Source organism: Aotus nancymaae, unplaced genomic scaffold (assembly GCF_030222135.1).
Source record: "Aotus nancymaae isolate 86718 unplaced genomic scaffold, 86718_ANA_hifiasm-v0.15.2.pri h1tg000008l, whole genome shotgun sequence".
Classification (NCBI taxonomy): domain Eukaryota; kingdom Metazoa; phylum Chordata; class Mammalia; order Primates; family Aotidae; genus Aotus; species Aotus nancymaae.
Genome location: NW_026988419.1, coordinates 19,597,806 through 19,622,648, shown reverse-complemented (window position 1 = coordinate 19,622,648; position 24,843 = coordinate 19,597,806). Strand labels below are relative to the sequence as shown.

The 24,843-nt window shown below is 36.2% G+C and overlaps 1 protein-coding gene across 3 annotated transcripts in view; it reads left to right on the top strand.

Annotated features, from left to right (window-relative positions):
• SPAG16 (sperm associated antigen 16) overlaps positions 1–24,843 on the top strand; it is a 1,059,797-nt gene that overhangs the window by 659,743 nt on the left and 375,211 nt on the right. For all 3 annotated transcript variants that reach the window (XM_064373027.1, XM_064373029.1, XM_064373028.1), the window contains one exon: positions 15,988–16,114. In XM_064373027.1, coding sequence (XP_064229097.1) covers positions 15,988–16,114 — 127 coding nt within the window. The remainder of the gene's footprint in view (positions 1–15,987; positions 16,115–24,843) is intronic.

Sequence of the window (24,843 nt, the reverse complement as noted above, 5' to 3'; positions counted from 1 at the left end):
TATCATTTTTGTATAAAGTCATCTCTGATAGATCATGGCAGCAAAAACATGGTAAAACATTAAGAGTAATGTTGTGTACTTGATATGCTGTGGGAAAACTAAAGGTCCCCTGTTAGTCCTAATATATTTTCCCACTTTCTTTTTAACAGTGGCTCATATCCTCATTCAAACATTTAAAAATGCTCTTTTGATGACATTTTAAAGAAGGAGTGTCCAATCTTTTGGCTTCCCCAGGCGACATTGAAAGAAGAAGAATTGTCTTGGGCCACACATAAAATACACTAATGATAGCTGATGAGGTTAAAAAAAAATCACCAAATAATCCCATAATGTTTTAAAAAACTTTACTAATTTATGTTGGGCCACGTTCAAAGCCATCCTGGGCTGCATGTAGCCCATGGGCCATGGATTGGACAAGCTTGTTTTACAGCAACACAAAGGAAAAATGGAACCCTCACATTGATACCATCAAGGATGGTAATCAAGGATTAAAAATTTAATACTTTTAAGGTGCTTTCATTCCTAAGAACAAGAGTGTGAATTAGTGAGTAATTTCAATTAATTGAATTATATTGTTAGATGAGAAAATAAAAACTAAAATACTGGCAGTTTCTATAGTCTTTACAGGGCAATAAATTATTGTTCTTTCTGTTGATCAGGTGACTGTTTCTCTTTTAAGGTAACTAAAATCCAAATAGATCTCAGCTAGTATATTTTTAAACAATAGGTTCAAAATTTCAAGATAAATTCCAAAGGGAAGGCTACCAGATTGAGGGTTGAGTATCGGGAAGTGATATGGCTTTGTGTCCCCACCCAAACCTCATCTTGAATTGTACTCCCATAATTCCCATGTGTTATGGCAGGGGCCAGGTGGGAGGTAATTTGAATCATGGGGGCAGTTTCCCCCATACTATTCTCATGGTAGTGAGTAAGTCTCAAGAGATATGATGGTTTTCTCAGGGGTTTCCGCTTTCACATCTTCCTCATTTTATCTTGCTGCCTCCATGTAAAAAGTACCTTTCACCTCCAGCCATGATTCAGAGGCCTCCCCAGCCATGTGGAACTGTAAGTGCAATTAAACATTTTTTTTTTCTTCCCAGTCTCTGGTATGTCTTTATCAGTAGCATGGAAACGGAATGATAGAGTAAACTAGTACCAGTAGAGTGTGGTGTTGCTGAAAACATACCTGAAAATGTGGAAGTAACTTTGGAACTGGGTAACAGGCAGAAGTTGGAACAGATTGGAGGGCTTAGAAGAAGAGAGGAAAATTTGGGAAAGTTGAATTTCCTAGAGACTCATTCAAGGGCTTTGACCGAAAGCCTGATAGTGATATGAACAATAAGGTCCAGAGTGGCCTCAGATGGAGATGAGGAACTTGTTGGGAATTGGAGCAAAGGTGACTCTTTTATTTTAGCAAAGAGACTGGTGGCATTTTGCCCCTGCCCTAGGGATTTGTGGAACTTTGAACTTGAGAGAGATGATTTAGGGTATCTGGTGGAAGAAATTTCTAAGCAGCAAAACATTCAAGAGGTGACTTGGTTGGTGTTAAAGGCATTCAGTTTTATAAGGGAAGCAGAGCATGAAAGTTTAGAAAATTTGCAGCCTGATAATGTGATAGAAAAGAAGAACCCATTTTCTGAGAAAAAATTCAAGACAGCTGCAGAAATTCTGCATAAGTAACAAGGAGCTGAATGTTAATCCCCAAGACAATGGGGAAAATATCTCTGGGACATGTCAGAGGTCTTCATGGCAGCCCCTCCCATCACAGGCTGGGAGGCTTAGGAGAAAATGGTTTCATGTGCCTGGCCCAGGGTCCTTGTGTTGTATGCAGCCTAGGGACTTGGTGCTCTGCATTCCAGCCACTCCAGCCATGGCTGAAAGGGGCCAACATAGAGCTTGGGCTGTGGCTTCTGAGGATGCAAGTCCCAGTCCTTGGCAGTTTCCATGTGGTGTTGAGCCTGCAAGTGCACAGAAGTCAAGAATTGGGGTTTGGGAACCTCTGCCTAAATTCAGAACATGTATGGAAATGCCTGGATGCCCAGGCAGAAGTTTGCTTGCTACAGGGGTAGGGTGCTTATAGATAACCTCTGCTAGGGCAGTGTGGTAGGGAAATGTGGGGTCAGAGGCCACACACAGAGTCCCTACTTGGGCACTGCCTAGTGGGGCTGTGAGAAGAGAATTACTGTCATCCAGACCCCAGAATGTTAGATCCACTGACAGCTTACACTATTTGCCTGGAAAAGTCACAGACACTCAATGCCAGTCCATGAAAGCAGCCAAGAGAGAGGCTGTACCCTGCAAAGCCACAGGTGTGGTACTGCCCGAGACCATGGGAACCCACCTTTTGCATTAATGTGACCTGGATGTGAGACCTGGAAGTCAAAGGAGATCATTTTGAAGCTTTAAAATTTGACTGCCCCACTGGATTTCAGGCTTGTATGGGCTGTAACCCTTTGTTTTGGCCAATTTCTCCCATTTGGAATGGCTATATTTACCCAATACTGGTACCCCCATTGTATCTGGGAAGTAACTAGCTTGCTTTTGATTTTACAGACTCATAAGTGAAGGGACTTGCCTTGACTCAGATGAGAGTTCAGACTGTGGACTTTTGGGTTAATGCTGAAATGAGTTAAGACTTTGGGGTACTGTTGGGAAGGCATAATTGGTTTTCAAATGTGAGGACATGAGAGTTGGAAGGGCCAGGGGCAGAATGATACCTTTTGGCTCTTTGGCCTCACCCAAATCTCATCTTGAATTTTACTCCCATAATTTCCACATGTTGTGGGAGGGACCTGGTGGGAGACAATTTGAATCCTGGGAACATTTTCCTCCATACTATTCTCGTGGTAGTAAATAAGTCTCATGAGGTCTGATGGTTTTATCAAAGGTTTCCGCTTTTGCATTTTCCTCATTTTCTCTTGCTGCCACCTTGTAAGAAATGCCTTTCACTTCCTGCTATGATTCTTAGGCCTCCCTGCCATGTGGAACTGTAAGTTCTATTAAACCTCTTTTTTTTCCCCACAGTCTTGGGTATGTCTTTATCAGCAGCATGAAAACGGACTAATACAGGGAGTAATGATGTCTCTTCAGAGAACACGAAGATTTGTAGTTTCATTAAAAATAAATATTTATTGAGTACCCACTCTGGACTAGCTATGTATAACTGTTAAGTGATGGATTGTGACAGATAAGGCCAGAGTCCTCATGGAGTGTTTAACTCTACACAGGGCTGGCAAGTGTAAGAGGGAAGAAGGACATAAGTAAATAATGAAGCTAAATTCAGCTTGATTGGTGCTATAAAGGAAATAAACAGGATGATTGGACAGAGTGATGGATGTTGTGGGTCCATTCCATTTTCAAGCTCTTTATGGTCAGAAGATACTGAGCTTTGAAAGCAAGCTCTGAGCATAAGAAAACAGGTGGGTTAAACAGATATATTCTCTGACAGTCCAGCCCCTAGATAATCTAAGCATTTTTGCCTTCACTTCAGGCAGGCTTTCTCTCCTTTATTCTATGCTTGCTGGGCTCTCTGCTCTGTAAGAACCAAACTACTAGGGCTAGAGATCTTGCCTTTGTCACTAACTTGTCCTGTTCTTGATATCTGCTTTCTGAGATCTCTTTCAGGAGGCTGATCGGGAAAGGAAAACAGACATAAGATTCAAATGTATCATTGTGGCTACCTGTGAACATATTGCATTAAATTATTTGATAGAAGTTTGAATAAAATATTTTGGAAGGAGTTTTTGAATTTAAAGTATATGAGGTTATACTTCTTTATCAACTTATAGTTAACAAAGAAGTTTTTCCTAATCTTTAAAGCTAATTTATTTTATTTTTAAAGCTTTTTTTAAGAAATATATACTTCAAACAATTCTGTTGACCATATATATATATATATATATATATATATATATATATATATATATGACATTAAATGGTTACTTGACGGTTTTAAGTCATGGAATTTTGAGAAGCTAGAAGTGATCTAACTGCAGAACACTAAAAAGCAGCACTGTATGATTGAAGCTATGAGCTTTCATTCTTTCTCACTCAGGTCTGGGGTTCAGGCGTATGAAGGATTGACTTTCATAGTTCCACATCATAAGGCACAGGTTCTAAAGTATTTGTAACCATTTTACTTAGTCTATTAACTTTCAGAAGCCCAAACCAAGAGAATCACTCAGCAATGTGACATTTCACATTTAGCTCTTCCTCTCCTTTATAATATTCAGGGAAAATAATATTTTAAACCAGTTTAGACTATGGCATATATAGTACATGCCTAGATGGCACAGATGACAGGCAGCCAACCTGAACTCTGTAAAAAGTCTCCATAAATAACTCTTATTTTAATTTACTCTGAAAGTAAAATAAAATAAGGAAGCAATGGTAAACTATTTCTTCATTAATGCACAAATTCTTATTTTACATTTTGGAGTAAAGTTAGAGTTTGTATGTATTAGTCCGTTTTCATGCTGCTGATAAAGACATACCTGAGACTGGTCAATTTATAAAGAAAAAGAGGTTTAATGGTCTCACAGTTCTATGTGGCTGGGGAGGCTTCACAACTGTGGCAGAAGGTGAAAGGCACGTCTTACATGGTGGCAGACGAGAGAATGAGAGCCAAGCAAAAGGGGTTTCCCCTTATAAAACCATCAGATGTCTTGAGACTTATTCACTACCGAGAGAACTGTATGGGGTAAATTGCCTCCCTGATTCAATCATCTCCCACTGGGTCCCTCCACAACATGTGGGAATTATGGGAACTCCAATTCAAGATGAGATTTGGGTGGGGACACAGCCAAACCATATATTTGTGTATTAATAAAGAAATAGTTTACTATTGCATCCTTAAGAATTGAGGCACTTACATCCATGCTCACGTTCATTCTTATTCTTATGAGCCTCAGTATCAAATGGGCTTGATTAAAAATAAAACAAAACAATAAGAAAGGCAAAGGAAACTCAAGTGAACATATGAGAAAAATGATTAGATGATAAATGAAATTTTTAGAGAAATATTTTAAAAATTAGTATAACTGTAAAAGATGAGTAAATTCTAGATAAACAGTGTATTAGGGTTCTCCAGTGAAACAGAACCAATAGAAGAGGGAGAGAGAGAGAGAGAGAGAGAGAGAGAGAGAGATACAATTATGGAGGCAGAGAAGTCCCATGATCTGCTGTCTGCAAGCTGGAAGCACAGGAAAGCCAGTGGCATAGTTCCAGTCTGAACTTGAAGGTCTGTGAAGCGAGGGAGCCAGTGGTCCAAGTCCTGGTCCAAATTCAAAGGCCTCAGAACCAGAAGCTCTGATATCTGACAGGAGGAGAATATGGACATCCCAGATTGAGCAAAGAGTAAACTCACCCTTTTAGTTGTAGTTATGCCCTCCATGGATTGAATGATTTCCTTTCACATTGGCAAGGGATGTCTTCTTACTCAGTCTAACACCCTCACAGACATACCCAGCAATATTCTTTTTACCAACTATCTGGACGTACTTATCTCGGTCAAGTTGACACATAAAGTTGTCACATTGAGAATATTAGGCATCTGATAGTGGTGTGCTTGCAAGCCCACTCTCAGGAAAATAAGGGCCTTGATATGCAGCACGTGACAACTTCCATAGTGTAAATACTCTCACCATAACAAATTTCAAGGGATCAGTGTGAGATTGCTGAATGTAGAGTTGGAAAGTGATATATATCAATTGTCCCTTGTGAACCAGTGCAAGTCAACTACAGTGTACCACTATATTAGACCAGTTAATATTTGCTCATCTAAATTTTAAAATGTTCCTAATCCATAGAAATGTACTTACCTGACACTGTGGGAGATTGGTTAACATAAATTAATTTTTATATAGTGGCCATTTCACCTGTAAGCAAATAGTGACTGTTAAAGATAATTTATTAAAATGTTTATGTTTTCTGCCTAAAGAGCATAATTTCATCAATTGCTGATAATCTAAGGTCCTCAGTTGATATTAATTTGTGTGAACAATCAGGAAGGTAGTATAGTGGTTAAAAGAACATAGTCTTAAACCAACTGTTTGGGATAAAATCCTGCCTCCGTGATTGTGTAATATTGACTGTTACCCAGATTGTTTCTATTTCAGTTTCCTTATCTGTTAATTGGGGAAATTATAAGTTGTTGTTAGTTCTTGTTATTCAAGGCAGTTATATTCTATAAAGTCTCCACAAACACTGAATTAGTAAATATTGGATCATTGTTTCTAGGGGAAATACAGGATTAATTTCCTGGAAGCTGATTCATCAATCAATACATACATTGTTTTGCATATGTTTCTATTTAAAGATAATTTATTCAATATATATTGTTGAATCATTAATATGGGTCACATAGACAACAGCAATATCACTTGTGTGTGAACAAAGCTTATCTAACAAATGTATGTTCTCTCTAAGACACATCATAGCCTTCTTGCATTTAGGCTCACTAGACAGAACTATGGTGCTACAGCTGGCAGGCAGGAGGGGAGGGCGAGGGGGAACGGGGGAGGGTGGGGGGGGAGGGTGAGAGAGGGTGAGGAAGGGGGGAAGAGTGGAGGGTGGGGGAGGGGGGAAGGAGGAAAGGGAGGGCAGGGGGAGGGGGGAGGGCAGGGGGAGGGGGGAAGGAGGGGGGAGGGTGGGGGCTGGGGGAAGGTGGGGGTGGCGCTGTTTTAAATAGTGAAATCAGCAACAAAAAAGCACAGAAGTGTGAAAAACACGGCAATAAACAGACTATTAAAGCAACCCTGTTTATAGTATGAAAGTTAAAACACAAAGGCCAAGCTTTTCCTAGTTTCAACACAACTGGGAAAATGTACATCAGGTGACTCAAATTTTTTACACTTCTACACATGCCTGTGTCTACAAACAAGCAAAAAGGGCCGTGAGTAGAATTCGGGGGGGTTACTGTTGAATATCAACAAAGCTGAACACCAGTTAAAATGGTAAGGTCAGGCTGTAATCAATAATATATTGCTGTAGAAGGGAAGAGAGTCCAGCATGACCTGAACTCAACTTAGATTTGTACAAAGGGGACTGGGCATTTTAAAGAGAGAATGGGGGAATAGGGAGAAGGATGAGCAGGGACTCAGTAGAGTCAGGGTAGTGAAAAATTACAAAGGATTGGTCAGTGTAAATGGTTTGGTCCTCTAGCAGAGACTGGGAGGCAAGCTCTGTTCCTCCTGATGATTACATTTTAAAGGAATGGGTTTCAGGTCCTTTGAGAAACATACTCTCAATTGTAGGAGACACAAAGTCATCTCAAAGGGATACAGGAAGGATCTACAGTTGTAAACCCTATGTAGTAAATGCTCAAAAAAAGAGTGTCAGGGGCTTATCAACGGGTGTGCCCTAGAATAGTCAATTCTTTTGGCAGCCTTGAGCTTCCCCAGGCAGGCTCTTAAATGGGGCTGGGGTCATCCTAGGGATGCAGGTTTGATCTAGTGCTTATTCAAGCCTTGTCATAGGAGGGTGGGAGAATTTCATTTGCGCTGACAGCCTGTAGATTTTACAGGCCAAGCTTGAGACCTAGTCAAGTAGTTCAGAAGAGCATGGCTAGCATTTGATCAAAGAGAGAATCTTTGTCAATACAAATACATTTTATTAAGTAGGCAAATTCAAAAATATGAAATCACAAATAATGAGGGTCGATCGTATTTTCACATTGTTATCATTTAATGTATGCAAATGGCTTAGAACACTAAGCTTCAATAAATGTCTGCTTAAACTATAATGTAAAATGTAGGAACTGTTGAGTTATAAAGCCGTTTGCTTTGGTTTTTTTCAGCCTGCCTTAGGTTGCTATTTAAATATTTGGTCTTCGTTTTGTTTTATATTTTCAGTTTTCCAGTTTACTGCCAAGCTTCCACTTTTTTTCACTGTTAAGTGTGTGCTACTCTGGCCTTTTAGTCCCAGCCCTCCTGCACCCATATTCTTTGCAAAAAATGTTTTGATTGACTATTTAACAAGGCTGAGTGAGGACTTGAAGTCACTCTGAGTTTCTAGCTCTATTATGATCATTTTATTTTTTTACCTTTTGCTTTTAGACCCAATATCCTGCCTGTGTTCCAGGTATTTGAGGTTGTTAGGAATCTGCCTTTTATCAGAGGTGGATTTTTATGACCATTTTGGGACAATGTTTAATCTATTAATATGTATTTTTCATCGAGAGTTTTGGCCAAGAATTTCTTTTGTTTAGGAGCTGTGGCCTGGCCATGATCCAACCTGGGTGAGATACTCAGACCACATGATTTTCATGCAGACACAGATTGTCGTGAATCTCAGGTAGAGCCTGCGGCAGACTCCATGGTAGATTTTATTTGGATCTCACCCCCTCCACTAACTATCCAACTGAATTAATTTTGGTATTATAAAACAAATAAATGTCTTCATTATAAAAGTATTCTTGACTTTTGACGTCAAAATTTGGGTGTCACTTGAGGATTTTGCCTGGCTAAGGTGTGGAATTTTTGTGAATTTTAAAAATAGCTTATATATAAACCTTTACAGAAAACTAGAAGGTCAGGAAAATCCCTCATGAACTTGGACGTTATGAATTGCAGTCTGGGGATTTAAATAGGTTTTCCTTACGTTCACCTTGGATTGTTAGATTAGGTATTTCACGAAGAATTTTATTTCAGATGGGCTTGTGATAGATTTTATCATTTTATTTTGGTTCAATTATATACACATTGTTTAAAATCCAGCTCTTACTAATGGTTAATATGATAATGAATTCTCATATTCCCTTTCAAAACAGAGATAGATATTTTTATTTTTTCATGCTCACTTAAAAAATATCTTGCTGCTGCCTTTATATCAGTGTCTCATAATTATATTAGCCACATTTTATTGACCTGCATATTCATACAGGCCTGAATTTTAAGTTGTGATTTTGTATTCAATAATAGTAGTATTAAACACATCAAAGGAAATAAAACCCCTAAAATTTAATGTCTCGCCAAGGAACTCTGTGTTAAAACAGTGTCCTTTTAGAGTTAGCATATGCATGGGAAATGCATTTTAAATAAAAATATATCTGACCTGGAAGAGTAGACAAATCAAACTTTACAGCAAGTTGAAAGGTTAGAGAAATATTTATCATTTAGTTACCAGAAAAACAAATTAAGGCAGCATGGAAAGAATAGAGAGGGGACTAAAGGAAATAAAGGAAAACGAAGGGGTAAGTTAAAAAAGAGCTATTGCTTGTGAACTTCTTCCTAAAAAAATGATAGAAAAAAAAGATAAACAGAAAATTGCATGAGACTTCAGTGTTTATGTTTTGATGGAAATGTACAAATCATTTTCATTCTTTGCGGTGCTGTCATGCTCCATCACTTTAGTCCATTTTCACCTTGCAAAGAAATTCTAAATGGGTCTTCCTTCTGTGGCAGCTAATTAATCTCTCACAAGCCTGCTCTTTCAGCCTGTCTGCCAGAGATGCCCCACACCTTAAGCCACTGATTCATGAGCAGATTTCTTACCCTCTTGAGCAGTTCTTTCTTCTCTTGAGCTATGTGAAGATCTAGCTTTTCTATTTTGTTTGGGAAACTACGTGAGCTGTAATATATCATTTGAAGAATTGCTCCTTCCCCCACACCACCATAAATGAATATAAAGTTCTTGCAAATAATTTAATTGGGTGCTAATGACAACAAAGCTGAATATATATTGTGAATGTGTACAGTATTTTACCAATAATGCATATCATATAAACATAGGGACAAATATTACTAGATTATACATTCTGTGTGTATATACATTTGTTAGATTATCATTGTAATAACACAAATGTACTTATATTTATAATAATGTTGCATTTGCCTAAAATATACTAATAAAACTGCAAATGAAAAGAATTTTTAGTTTAATTAATGGAAGATTTGGTATATGAATTTTTTAAAGGTGAGAGCATAATTCTTTACAAGTCACAATGCCTCAATTAAAAAAACAAAACAATATGGCCAGGGATTGTGGCTCATGCCTGCGATCCCAGCACTTTGAGAGGCCAAAGCTAGAGGATTTCTTGAGGCCACAAATTCAAGACCAGCCTGGATAATATAGCAAGACTCTATCTCTATAAAAAATTTGTGAAATTAAAAAGTTTGGTATACATTCCTTTTGTATGCAGATGTTTCCATCTGGTGTCATTTCCGTTTAATCTGAATAACTTCTTTTCAGCCTTTATTGTAGAAAAGGTCTGCTGTCAATGACTTTATCAGCTTTTATTTATCTAAAAATGTTTTATTCTCATGATCGAAGGCATTCTTGGCTAAATATTGAATTCTAAGTCCTCAAAAAAGTGATTCTGTCTTTATTGTTTCTGTCAAAATGTCAGTTGCTATTTGTATAATTGCTCTCTACACGGTATGTTTATCAGTGGCTGCTTTAGAGATTTTGTTTTATGTTTTGTTGTGGACAGTTTGACTATTATATATTTAGGTGCATTCTATCAGTTATTAAGCATGTTTGGATTTTGCTGAGGTTTTTCAATCTTGATATGAATATTGATATGAATGTTGTTTATATAATAAGTGTTTATATTTTTCATTAAATTGGGGAACATTTTAGCCATTATTTCTGCAAAAATATTTCTACATTATCTTCCTTCATCCTTCTCTTCACTCCTCTCTGGAAACACAGTATACTTGTGTCAGACCTTGTAATATTTTTCTATTGATTATTGAGACTGTAATCCATGGTTTTCAATATTTTTTCAGTTCTTCAAATCAGATAATTTCTATTACTCTGTTTTCTTTGTCACTACTTTCTTTTCCTTTACTACCCAATCTGATATTTTGCTCACACAATTAACTTTTTAACTTCACATATACTTATCCACTCTTTCATAGACCTCTTTTTTATGCTTTGCATTTACCTTCTGAGATTCTCTATCTGTACACCCATTATAACTATATGTTCCTTTAAATCTTTGAACATAATAATAATCATTTGTACTCTTGGTCTTTGATTTGCAATGTTTGATTCAGAGAGTCTGTTTCTATTGTGTGTGTGTGTGTGTGTGTGTGTGTGTGTGTGTGTGTGTATATATATATATTATTTTTCCTGTGTATGGCTTACATTTTTTACCTCTTCGCATATGTACATATGTAGCATTTTAAAAAAATTACATGCTGGGGCTAGGTGTGGTGGGTCTTGCCTGTAATTCCAGCACTTTGGGAGGCCAAGGTGGGCAGATCACTTGAGGTCAGGTGTTTGACATCAGCCTGGCCAACATGGTGAAACCTGGTCTCTACTAAAAATATAAAAATTAGCTGGGCATGGTGATGCAGGCCTGTAGTCTCAGCTACTCTGGAGGCTGAGGCAGGATAATTGATTGAACCTGGGAGGCAGAGGTTGTGATAAGCCAAGATCACGCCACTGCACTCCACCCTGGGCAGTTGAGGGAGACTCTGTTAAAAAAAAAAAAAAAAAATAGAGAAGTACAGAAACTGATTACTCTGTCATAATTGGAAGCATAAATCCTAACAAGCCATTTTTATTCTTAGATAAAAGAGATAAAGCAAATTGGCATAAGTGAGGCAGAATAAGGGTAGTGAGGGAGCCAGGGGCATTGAGAGTTAACAGAGTCAATGACACAAGGGGTATTGCAACATACTACATCTATACTTGAAAGTAAAGCAAAAAAAAAAAAAAAATGGAGAAGAGATAAAATTCAGGAATTGAGTCAAGAGCACATGAGGTGAAAAAATTTTGTGGGAGAACACAAATCTGAATAGAAGTCAGGAGTGCCTTTCTCTCCTTCTGCCAATTAATTTTCCCACATTTTGCCATTAATCTTTAGGAAATTAGCCATCCCCCAACACCTGTCTTCATAAGTAATAATAAAAAGAAACCAACTAGAATTTATAAAGTTTTGCACAAATTGAAGACTAAATGAATAAAACCCCAAATTTCAGTGAAGAACATGTAGTGGATAAAGGAATTACCTAAGATATAAAATCAGTAATTCAGAGAAAATTACTCTATTTGCAAACAAATTAATGAAATGCTATATTTTAAATTGCTTTTATATAACAAAATATCAAAAGAGTTAAAGTATTTCATTATGATTCATAAGATTATAGATGCAAATGAAAAGTAGATTGAGAAAGATCAGGAAACAAGTGAACTAGAAAACAGAAATAAAAGCTTTCAATTGCCCTCCCCCAACCCAACACACAAAGAGAATAAACATAATTGAGAGTTATAAAGAACAAATATTAAAAATAAAAAAGATAAGAATTATAGAGAAAATATTAAATGTAAAGGCAAATGAGACAAAAAAGAATATAGTGTTCCTAAACAAAATAAATGGACTAAATTGAGGAGAAAGAAGAAAAAGACACAAGGGAAGAAACTTGCCTGGAATAATAGAAGTCTAGGAATAATAGCTGGAAATTACTATTAAGGCATGCTGTGCTAAAATTTCTGAACTTTAGTATTTGTTAAAGAACTATAAGGGCTGTTGAGTATAAATAGCAAACAGGCCACAGAGGAGATTGTGTGGGAATGACTGGAGAAATTAGACCCAACCTCAGACTTTGCATTAATATGACAATGAACCGTTTCTCCACAAACATTTGAGCAGGTCATGTGACCCAAAAAATAATAACCAGTGAAAATTGCGGTTGAGGTACTGAATAGTCATGAAACTATGTAAAAGTGTGATGCAGATGATTAATTGAAATATATATTAAACACTAGGAAGATGGGGAAGGAGGGACACTGAGTATGAGCTTTGTGATTGCAGATCAAAATATGTTATGATTTTTGACATTCTAAATTTAACAGTAAGATTTTTTAAATTTCAGAGGTGAGTAAAAAGAAAGTGGGAGAAATAGAAATATGTTATTTTCATTTTTTCACTATGCTTTTTATAAATGAAATGTTATCAAAATAACACTTTAATATTTTTCTTAATGACATCACTTAGATAGTGATAGCTCTTGTCATAAGAAAGTACTTGACTTTCAGCAATGCCTTTAGTTAGACTTATTATATTTTATTGTTAAATTTCATATAACTTAATAATTTACCATTTTAATATAATATATACATAATTCTTAATTTTTGCCTCTCTCTACCCTCTCCTACCTCACCTCTCTGTCTCTCCATAGAGCTGTAACTAGAATAATTATACTAATATTTAAAGATAATTATTTCAAGATAGTAGGCTTTGGAATAGAAACTTTAAAAATTTTCATAAATATATTTTGGATTAATTTAAAATAGCAGATAAAATTTGTATATAAAACAGTAATTTTTAAAAAGAAAATCAATAATTTTTTAAAAGAAAATAACTTACTGTGTGAGTTTTGGCACTCCTCTCAAATAAGATTAAATGTCATAAGTAAAACCCAAGTATACTTGTAAATATTCAAATATATTGGTATATATCTTGGCTCAGCAAACTTTTTTCCAAAGGGCTATGAATAAATATTTTTGATTTGTGGACCGTATAGTCTCTGTTGCAGTTATGCAGCTCTGGTACTGTACTGGGAAAGCATCAATAGACAATGTGTAAACAGATTGGTATATTCTAATAAAACTTTATTCACAAAAATAAACAGTTCAGGGTCATGGTTTCTTGACCCCTGGTATACACATCATCAACTTTAGTGATTAAAATGTTATCAGTCTTTCTCAGAAATATTGAAGTAAGGAAACTAACACAAAGTATTCCTGATATACTGATTTTATATTCTTGCTCCAAATATTTATTACTGTAATACTTAGCTTTGATGAGAAAGGGGAAGTGTTGCTAAATTATTTACATACATATTCCTATACATACAAATTTTAATATCTTTTGATGTCTCAAAAATGCCGACATTTAAGTAGGGAAGAGCATATTTTGCTGCTTACAGTTCATATACACTGTACTCAAGTTGACTTCTGCCTTTCCATTTTACATTTCTAACCTTGATCTCAGAATGTAGGAGCTGGACTAGATCACTGAGTGCATCAAGTAAATTTCATTCACACAAGAAGGAAATTTACTGCCACTAAAATTAAACAATTTATCTATGGGCACTGTGGTAGTTCTTGCCAAAGTCAGGACTGGAATTCAGTCTCCTGGCTTGCATTGCAGAGTTTTGCCCACTACACTGTATTATTGTACATGGCTTGGTTCAAGCCACAGAGGAAATAGTTAAATATAGATTAACTATCTGAATGTGTATATATATATTTATTTATATTTATATAGATATTTATAAATATTTATATATTTTTATAGATTCCTATATTCAGATAATTAATCTATAAAAATATATAAATATTTATAAATATCTATATAAATATAAATAAATAAATAAATAAATATATATTTAAGAGGGAGTCTTTCTCTGTCACCAAGGCTAGAGTGCAGTGGCACAATCTCTGCTTACTGCAACCTCCGCCTCCTGGGTTCAAGCAATTCTCCTGCCTCAGTCTCCTGGGTAGCTGGTATTACAGGCATACACCACCATGCCTGGCTAATTTTTGTATTTTTAGTAGAGACGGCATTTCAACGTGTTGGCCAAGCTCGTCTCAAACTCGTGACCTCAGGTGATCCATTCGCCTCTGCCTCCCAAAATGCTGGGATTACAGGTGTGAGCCACCATGCCTGGCCAACAGTCTGGTTATTATATTAGGAATACATTTATATTGACTCCTCTGTTCTGAGTACTTATTAGTTATCCTGATTCTATTTGTTCTCTATTTTTAAAATAGGTTTATAAATAAAGTTATGTAAGAGTAATCAGTCATTACACATGAGTAGTGACATTGTTCTGTGTATATACCTTGTTTCATTAAGAAACAGCCCTTTCATAAAATGGCACGAAACACAGCTGCAATTGTCCCTTTCTTCTCAGTCATTTCTAATAGTTTAGAATAGTGGTTCTCAAACTTTAACATGTATCAGAATCACCTGAAGAGCTTGCTAAAACACAGACTGTTGGGGCTCCCTCCAGAGTTTCCGATTCAATAGGTTTGGGGTGATGCCTGAGAACTTGCATTTCAGACACGTTTCCAAGTGACAGTGGTACTGCTAGTCTGGGTGAAACACTTTGAAAACCACTGATTTAAATTCTCATCCCTAAAGGTAAATTGTAATTACTAGGAGAGGCATTAATCCACTAATTAATTCCCTCCATCATCATTTGGCATAGAATGTCTGGAGCTTGAGATTGGGTGTCAGTATTTTTTCTTATTCTTTTTCTCTTTTTTTTGGTTTAATTAATTAATCAGTGCATTAATAATTGTACATAGTTATGGGGTACAATCTGATGTTTCAGTACATATCTGTGGTGTGGAGAGATCCAATCAGTGTATCCATCACTTCATGCACTTACCATTTCTTTGTGGCAAGAACTTTCAAAAGCCTCTCTTATAGGTGTTATGTAATATACAATATTTTACTGTTAACCATAGTCACATCATCCTACTGTGTAATAGGACACCAAAATTTATTCCTTGTATCTGTTTGTAATTTTGTACCCACTGACCAATCTCTCCCTATTCTTCTCCCCTCTTCTCTCTTCCTCCCCTAGTCTCTGGTAGCCGCTGAAGTACCTCAGGTGATTCCAGTATATAACCAAGCCTGAGAAACAATTAAGAAAAGTCATGACTAAAAAAGTTTATTTGGTCTTATGAATTCATACAATATTGTCTTAACATATTTCTCTATTATATGGGGATAATTTTTATATGGTAAAGAACAAATGGCAAAGAACAAATGAGGTAGTATAAAGATGCCTTTACCAAGTGATTCCATAAACCAAAGGTAATTTAAGCTTAGATTTATGCTACTAATTCTATAAAGTGCTGAGAATATAAGGTAGTTATAGAGTTTTACTTTTAAAATGTTGTTATTGTAAAATTTTTGCCATTAATAAAATTACTTTATGCCTCAGATCCTTAAATTATTTTTATTAGCATCATACAGGCAGCATAGATACTAACTTCTAAAATTCTTAATTTCTTTCTTTACAGTGAAAGATGCAGATGTACTTTGTATGGACATACAGATTCGGTGAACAGCATTGAGTTTTTTCCTTTCTCCAATACTCTTCTGACAGGTTCTGCAGACAAGTCCCTGTCTTTATGGGATGCAAGAACGGTAAGCAAATCATCTACTTTTCTCCCAGGTTTTGATAAGTCTAATTACTCTTGGTCATTCTCTGGGTATTGAATGTGACTTAAAAAGTGATTGTGCAAGGGCACCCGTGGCAAAAGAACAGTAAAAAGTTCATAATTACAAAATCCTTTCTATGCACTTGTATCCATTCTGCCTCCCAAATGTGATCAGGTAAAAATAATTATCTCATGAAACATTATTTCAAAAATTATTTATTGAGATAGAAACTGCTGGTTCATGGGAAACAAAGGGAAATACACACTTTCCTCCCCTTAAGGATCTTGTAGCTAGGTAAAGGAAGAGAAACAAGAGATTATTTTGATGAAATAAGACATGCGTTAATAAAATGGAAGACTATGTAAGTACAGGGGAAAGCAAGAAGGAGAACCCGTATCTGCTGGAAGAGTAGGGATGGCTTTCAAAGGAGCCTATGCTTGAGCTAAGATCTGAAAGATAAGTAGGATGTATAGGTTACCTGGAGAGGGATAGATTCTAGGAGAGGGCGGTATGTGCGCAAAGTCACAGAGATGTGAGGCTGCAGTGACATGTTCTGACAGTAATAATATAAATGGATAGAGCTTAAGGAAAAAGAGGCATGATAGGCAGGAGTGTACAGAGAGACAAAAAAAAAAGATCGTGGAGTATTTGATTAAAGTCTTAAACTATTTCTGAGGGAATTGAAGAGCATTAAGCAAACTGGGCAACGTAATCAGATTTTCCTTGTCAACTGAAGAATGACAAGATTTGCCTTGTCAACTGAAGGTTCATACATTTAAAAAAGAAATTCCTTATAAGGGGTTATAGCCTGCAGAGTGGTTGTTCTGACAAGCTGGAAAGTGTAGCCTGCAGCCAGAAGCCAGAAACAGATACCTCAAGGGAGGAGCAAGGAGCAAATGGAACAGGAATTTATGCTGAGCTGGTTGGCCAAACATTTCATAAGCTCGAAGAGGAGTCATGATTATTGATGAAAGGTGAATCATGTACATGCACAATATACACTGATGCCCCTTCATGGGTCCCATGTACCAAAAATGGCAGTTTTAGCATGATCCAAGGCTGAAGTTTTTAGCCACTTGACATCAAAAGGTGAAGTAAAGAACATGAAAACCCTTTCTGCACATGCTCCACAGACTGGCCAGAACCACTTCATGGTCAGTGGTCTCTTATCAGGCTAAAAGAGGAACGGCAGTATCAGGTGACTGGTTGATATCAGTATTGGAGTCTTTTGAAAGGGCTGATTTTGGCCAGGCATGGTGGCTCATGCCTGTAATCCCAGCACTTTGGGAGGCTGAGACAGGTGGATCACTTGAGGTCAGGAGTTAGAGAATAGCCTGACCAACATGGTGAAACCCTGTCTCTACTAAAAATACAAACTTAGTTGGGTGTGGTGGTGCATGCCTGTAATCCCAGCTACTTGGGAGGCTGAGGCAGGAGAATCACTTGAACCCAGGAGGTGGAAGTTGCAGTGAGCCAAAATCAGCCTGGGCAACAAGAGCAGAACTCCATCTGAAAAAAAAAAAAAAGAAAGAAAGAAAGGAAAGACAAGAAAAGAAAGGATGGAGGGAAAAAGGGAGGTAGGGAGGAAGAAAGGGCTGGTTTCTGTTTAGCCCTTAGGGAAGCAAGGCTAATGGTCATTATCAAGGGAGGGAATGTAAGGAAGCTTGTCTGAACATCATCCTGCCCTGGCTGAGAGCTCAGTTTTCAAAGTTACTCTGGGGTTACCTCGGCTAAGAGATGCTCCGTTCAGTTGGCTGGGGGAGGGCCTTACAATTTTACTTTTATTTCTCATTTTTTAGAAAGATGGGTTTGATAGCAGAGTAAGGGAGTCAGTCTTGTGAGGAATCTAATATAACAGGATATGAGTGGATGAGAATTTGAGCTAGGAAACTGTGCAGATGAAAGGAGAGAATGCATTACAGATAGGAAGTTTATCAGAATTTGAAGAGTGATTGGAGGTGAAGATTATGGGAGGAGGAGGAGTTTAGGGTGAGCAACTTTTCCAATTTGTCTAGGAATGAGGGTTTTCCTGAGTCAAGAGATTTTCAGAGCTAATATTGGACAGATCTGGATTACTGTAGGTTCAAGAGTGAATTTGATTTGAAGAAAAGTGTATTAGTCTGTTCTCACTCTGCTGATAACGACACACCCAAGATTGGGTAATTTATAAAGAAAAGAGTTTTAATGATCTCACAGTTCCTTATAGCTGGGAAGGCCTCACAGCATGGCGGAAGGTGAATGAGGGAGCAGAATCACATCTTACATGGCAGCAGACCAAAGAGCATGTGCAGGGCAATTCTTTATAAAACTATCAATTCTCATGAAACTTACTATCGCGAGAACAGCATGGGAAAAATTCACCCTAATTCAGTTACCTCCCACTGGGTCTGTACCAGGACATGTGGGGATTATTACAATTCAGGGTGAGATTTGGGTGGGGACACAGAGCCAAACTATGTCACAAAGTAAACACTATGTAGGGACTACACTTTCAAACAGTTTGGCTGTGAAGATAAACAGAAGAAGAGATTGTAGCTCTAAGTTCAAATAGGAGACAGCATGTTTATTTGCTTATGGGTAAGATCAGGGGAGATGCACTGAAAATGTAGGAAAGAGAAGAGATAACACAGAGTTTATTAAGCACAGATTTTCATAACTTGAACAATGCCAATATGTGTAAAACAAGGCCTCCATATTCTTCTTAGCAATATTTTATAAAGATTACAAGAAAAACAATGACTCCACTTGACTCTGTAAGAAAAGAATAAATATTCATAATTTCTGGTTCCTGGGTCAATAAGAAAGAGAAATGTAATTACTCCCCATTTATTTCCCGTAAACAAAACATGATTGACGTAAATAAAGGAATATGGTGATGGACATACAGATGATTTTAGCCGGGATGCAATTCAGTATGTGAGGCCCTGTTTAGACCTCAGAGACCAATTTATTTAGGATATGTGAATAACAAAATATTCTCACCTTCACACATTATAGAAAAATCTGAGGTAAAGGTACCCTCATATCTTTGTCACCAACTTTACATGTTGCATAGATGTAAACTTCTGAGGAAGCAGAAGTCAAGGGGACATTGTGGGAAGAGTGCATCAAACATGACTTAAGAATAAAATCAGGATGATTTGTTGTTGGTTACAAAGGTCTCATAGTCTCCTTCTTGCTTTAAAATAGCTTCTTAGACATTAATGCAGTGGAGTTTGCGTCTGCTAATGGAGCTTCAATGGAAAAGCAAGATTTCGATACATTTCACCCTAAAAACTTAGTTGTGAAGTGTGTATAAAAGTGATTGGTAGAGGAATATCCATAGAGAAAATATTAATTTAGCAGTGACCTAAATTCTATTGACTTCAAGGTTGTTTTTTCTTTCTCTCTCAAGTGCTGTGACTGAGTATCCTAAGAAAGTGTATTTCTTATTTACTTTCTCTTATGTGAAAAACAGAAGCACTAACGCTTAGAAGTGAAATTGCTCTAATTTAAAAAGTTGCCTCCCATATATATGTGGCTTGAATGCATACAGCAGTTTATTCATGGTGACCTTCCACCCTGATGTTGTGAGCTCTTTCTTATTCTTATTCACCACGGTATAAGGAGAAAAAGAGAGATTCAGCACAGTGCAGTGCCTTCAGCATAGTGCAGTTGTATATGCATTGAATGTAGGAGCATAGACGGTTTGCGAATCCCATTTGTATGACTTTAATCAACATACATATTTTTAAGTGACTTAATGGCAAATTAAAATTTATATCACTAGAATTATTTTTGCAATTTTATTATTATTAGGCATGCTAGCTTTATATTAATTAATACTAGAAAAGTGGCTCTAAAATATTTTGGTTTAAATGAAATATTATTCATAAGTATATGATAAATGCATCATTTATTAGAAATACAGTTCATTTAATGAATTTATTTTCTAAAAATATTTTCAAACCAAGTAGAAAAAAATTAAATTGATAGCTATGTACTGTAGAAAATTAGCATGTAATATAAAAGGAAACTCATTTAAGTTATTAATTACTATAATATAAATTGTTAACAAATATTGATATAAAATTCTACAAGTGAAATATGATAATCCAGTAATTAAACAGAATCATTCCACTGACATTGTATTAGGCAGCTGTTGTGACTTCATTTCAGATGTACCTAATTTATTAAAAAACAAAAAAGAACAAAAATCTTTGAATCACCCAGATTTTTAAAAATTTGTATTTTTATATACATTGTTTTTAAAAGACAAAGACATGTGTTGTATGTTGTCTATATAATATGGAATTATTAGTTTTTATCCAAATGGTCATCAATAAGTTAAAATAAACTTACATTTTTAGTTAAATATTAAGGGGTTTTTGAAAAGGGTAACCAGAATAGCTAAAGTCTTTCCTATGTTGTAATAATAAGAACTGTATAACATATTGTTATGGACGGCATTATTTGATTTGCAACATCAACTGAATCCATGGTGTAGTGGCACACTTCTTCTTTATAATTTTAAAAATATGTTATTTCCTTGATACATGATAAATTGTCAGGTTATACTAAAAATCTGGACCTAAAAGGAGATTAATGACTTTCCTCTATTAGTAAAGCAGTAATGGTACATTTTGTCACCTCAATGTGATCAATTACTATTGAGACACCCTCTAAAATATTTTTGATGAAATGTGAAAATGACCAGTGGATTATATTCCTATAAATTAGTTTTAAACCTCCTTCTCCCACTCTCAAACATATACTAGTTTTAAATCATTAATCTAATCTAACACCTTTATTATCAAAGATAATGAATGTGGAGGCCTAAGTCAGTTTCTAAGTCAACTGGACATATCAGCTCTGAATTTTGCAGAGGATGAGGAAAGGGATATAAATCTCTATAATTACCAAAGGGAGGCTATAAAATAACTTGCAGTTTGAAAACTCATGAAATTGCTCAGTTTTACAGGGCTGCATGTATTTTTCTTCAAAGTTATAAAAGAGTAAAACTATTTTATTAAAATTGAAAAATAAGATTGCTTTATTGTCAGAAAGTGATATATCACATAGCAAACTTAATGAAAAATTATAAGGCCTTCCTAAAAGGCAACATGAAAAGTCTCGATGTACATCCAGTGATTTGGAAGCCTGTTTAAAATAAACGCAATGAGACTGTTAGTCATCCATAAGCCCAATGAAAATACTAAGGCTTTTAATTTTTTTTTAAAGGGAAGGATGTTTTCAGTGTGCAGTAAAACATAGAATGGGAATGAGATGAATAATACTTCTATGAGTTGTGTCAGAGCTGGGCTGGCAACAGTCAGAGTTACTGACATTTTGTCTCTTGCCATGAGTCAGACACCAAGGGCTCATGACCTGGACTGCCTTTAGTGGCCATGCCTTGCTCTGTAGACAAACTACGGGCATTTGTCTAGCTTACAGCATTCTCCTGACTTAGCTTTAGCCAGAAGATCCAATAACTTGTCACTGTGAGTTTCTATAAAGTGGATAAACTAGGAACTCACACAAGGAGTTAACCTACTGGCTCCTGTTTAGTGCCAGACCCACGCCTACTCCATAGTTCAGCCTGCACCCTGCATAGGCCTGTTGGTTTTTCCAGATAGGATCTGGTGAACTCTTAGAGGAGCCTGATATTATTCAGAAGCCAGAATGTGGAAACAAAGGGAAAGCTTGCACCTCTCTCTTTTATTCCTCAGTCATACTTGATTTAGTAATATTTACTGGAGATCTGTGTGCTAGCCAACATCCTAGGTTCTAAAGAGGTGACTGTGACAGAATCCCTGACCTCAGTGAATATACAGACTCTCAGGGACAAGGTATAAAGATAAATGATCATAAAATAATGTAGTAATTGCAATATATTCTATATAACTATAGCTTTGGCTTTTCTTTGCCAAAACTCACTGTCCCAAGAGCTGATTGATGGTTAACATTTATTAAATGTATACTTCATGCCATCATTTTACCTACAAAATCTACATATCTTACTGGAATCTGATTCAGTGGGTACCATTATTATCTTTATTTCACAATTGAGAAAGTGGACCCTGGGGGAAGTTAAGTAAGTTGCCAAGAACAGCCCAGTGGTCAGTGACAGTGTGGGAAAGCAGGCTGCCTCTCCCACCACAGTCTTCCTTCTTCATGCCCTTGGCCATTTCCATTCCTCTATTAATCCACTTAGTCCCTTTAGATTTCTACCACAGTAGCCTCCAAAGTATTTTTTATAAAATTGTTTTAAGCACTTACTACTGTGCTGGTATTTTATGTATATAATGATTTATATATACACCTGAAATAAAAATAATGACAGAAAGATACAATTAGCAATATTAAAGATTCTATGTGATTCTTTTATAGCCTCTAATTTTGTTTGATTCTGACCAAAATATAATAATGACATTAAAATGACAGTTCAGTGAGAAAAGATGACTCAATGTGCTTATTTTTTCAAGGAATCCTGATTATTAATTTTAATTATTGACTGTAATGCAATGATTCACAAGTATGATCTATGATTGGATTTAGCAGCTATCAGAACTGCAAATGATCCCTTGACAAAAATACAGAATTCTAAAAGGAAAAAAAGGTATGATAGTCTTTACTTATTAGTGTTTAGGCTGGACTTTCAAATTCATCCATTAATTATGCAAAGGAATTTTTGTTAAAATTTTACTAGGCTTTCCTCTTGTTCTGAGGTCAATCAGTTTGTTTTGCAAATGAATCAGACATTTTGAAATATTTTAATACTATGTGGAAAATTCTTCTTTTTTTATTATACTTTAAGTTTTGGAGTATATGTGCAGAACGTACAGGTTTGTTACATAGGTATACAAATGCCATGGTGGTTTGCTGCATCCATCTCCCCGTCATCTACATTAGGTATTTCTCCTAACATTATCCCTCCTCAATCCCCCCATCCCCTGCTATCCCTCCTCAACCCCACCTCCACCCCCTGACAGGCCCCAGTGTGTGATGTTCCCTCCCTGTGTCCACGCGTTCTCATTGTTCAGTGTGACGATTCCTCAAGGATGTAGAAATAGAAATACCATTTGACCCAGCAATCCCATTATAGGGTATATACCCAAAGGATTATAAAACATTCTATTATAAAGATACATGCACACTTATGTTTATTGCAGCACTGTTTACAATAGGAAAATTCTTTTTCTACATTTTCTTAAAGGTAGATAGAAGGACTTTTGAAGTTTACTGCCCTTATATAGATTTGGCAGAGAAAACACTAAAAATATCTGCTACCAAATGTTCTATAGCATAAGTTTCTTTTGAAAATGGTGTCTTGTTTGCTGTTAAAATATCACCTTTACTTTGATAGAATGATTAGCCATATTATTATTTTCAAAAATACCTGCTTATAGCTCACTGAGCTCACTGTTGGCAAATGCCTACTATCACAAAAAAAGAGAAAGGTCAATAAATTAGGAATACATGTGTTTTGAGGAGAAAAAGCATAAACTTTTCTTTTAAATGCTTTGCTAAAATAAAATTATACAATTTAAATTTTGTGGGAGTAGAAAACGTTTTTTTGGTCACTTTCTGCCTTGTTACAAAATATTGTAAATATCCTAATCATCAAAGGGCTAGTGTATTAGTCTGTTTTCACGCTACTAGTAAAGACATACCCAAGACTGGGCAATGTACAAAGGAAAGAGGTTTATTGGATTCACGGTTTCACATGGCTGAGGAGGCCTCACAATCATGGCAGAAGGCAAAAGTTACTTCTTACACTGTGGTGGCAAGAGAGAGAAACTTGTGCAGGGAAACTCCGGTTTTTAAAACCATCAGATCTCATGAGACCCATTCACTGTCATGGGAAGAGCACAGGAAAGATTTGCCCCCATAATTCAGTCACCTCCCACCAGGTCCCTCCCACAACCCTTGGGAATTATAGGAGTGACAAGATGAGATTTGGGTGGGGACACAGAGCGAACCCATATCAACTAGTTAACATAAAACTAACCAACTTATACATATTCAAAGTGCTTGAAAGTGCAATAATACATTGCAGTACAAAATTTAAAATAAGCCTCACTGCATTGGTTTTATATACTTTGTTGCACCTTGCTTTGAACACCTTGATTCAAAGACCTTCATGCTGTACAAATCCTATGCAAAGGCTTAGTGCTTTCTCACTAAATAAATGTCTATTACTATCAGTTATGAAATATACTACATCCTAACCATGTGATGTTAACAACTATATAAAATAATCTTGCCTCTGAAAAGCTTTCTCTTTACTATTTCATCTGTCTGACATACCTTTGACCCTCATTGCCTAAAGAATTTACATTCACCCTTGAGGTTTCACTTCACCTTCCCTCCAGATCTCCCCATGCTTGTTCCTCTGGATTAGGCATCCCAAGAGGTAAACAAGAAAACTTTGTACCACATAGAATTTTGCTAAATTTATTTCCTTGTAAAGTATTTTAAAATGTTGAAGTTGGTGAATGAGACATATTTTTCTCCATAAAGAGACAAGCCTTACCAATTAGCTAACATTTTATGTAATTACTAATGGCTTCAGGAATTGGCTACAAGAAGATATGCTTGAAAAAAATCAGTGTACTTAATTGCATTTTTATAGAACTCTGGACTTATATCCTATATTATCTTGTATTTATGACAGACAGTATAGTAAAATAGGAGCATGCCACCATTCTGCCTGGATTCAAACCCCACATTTG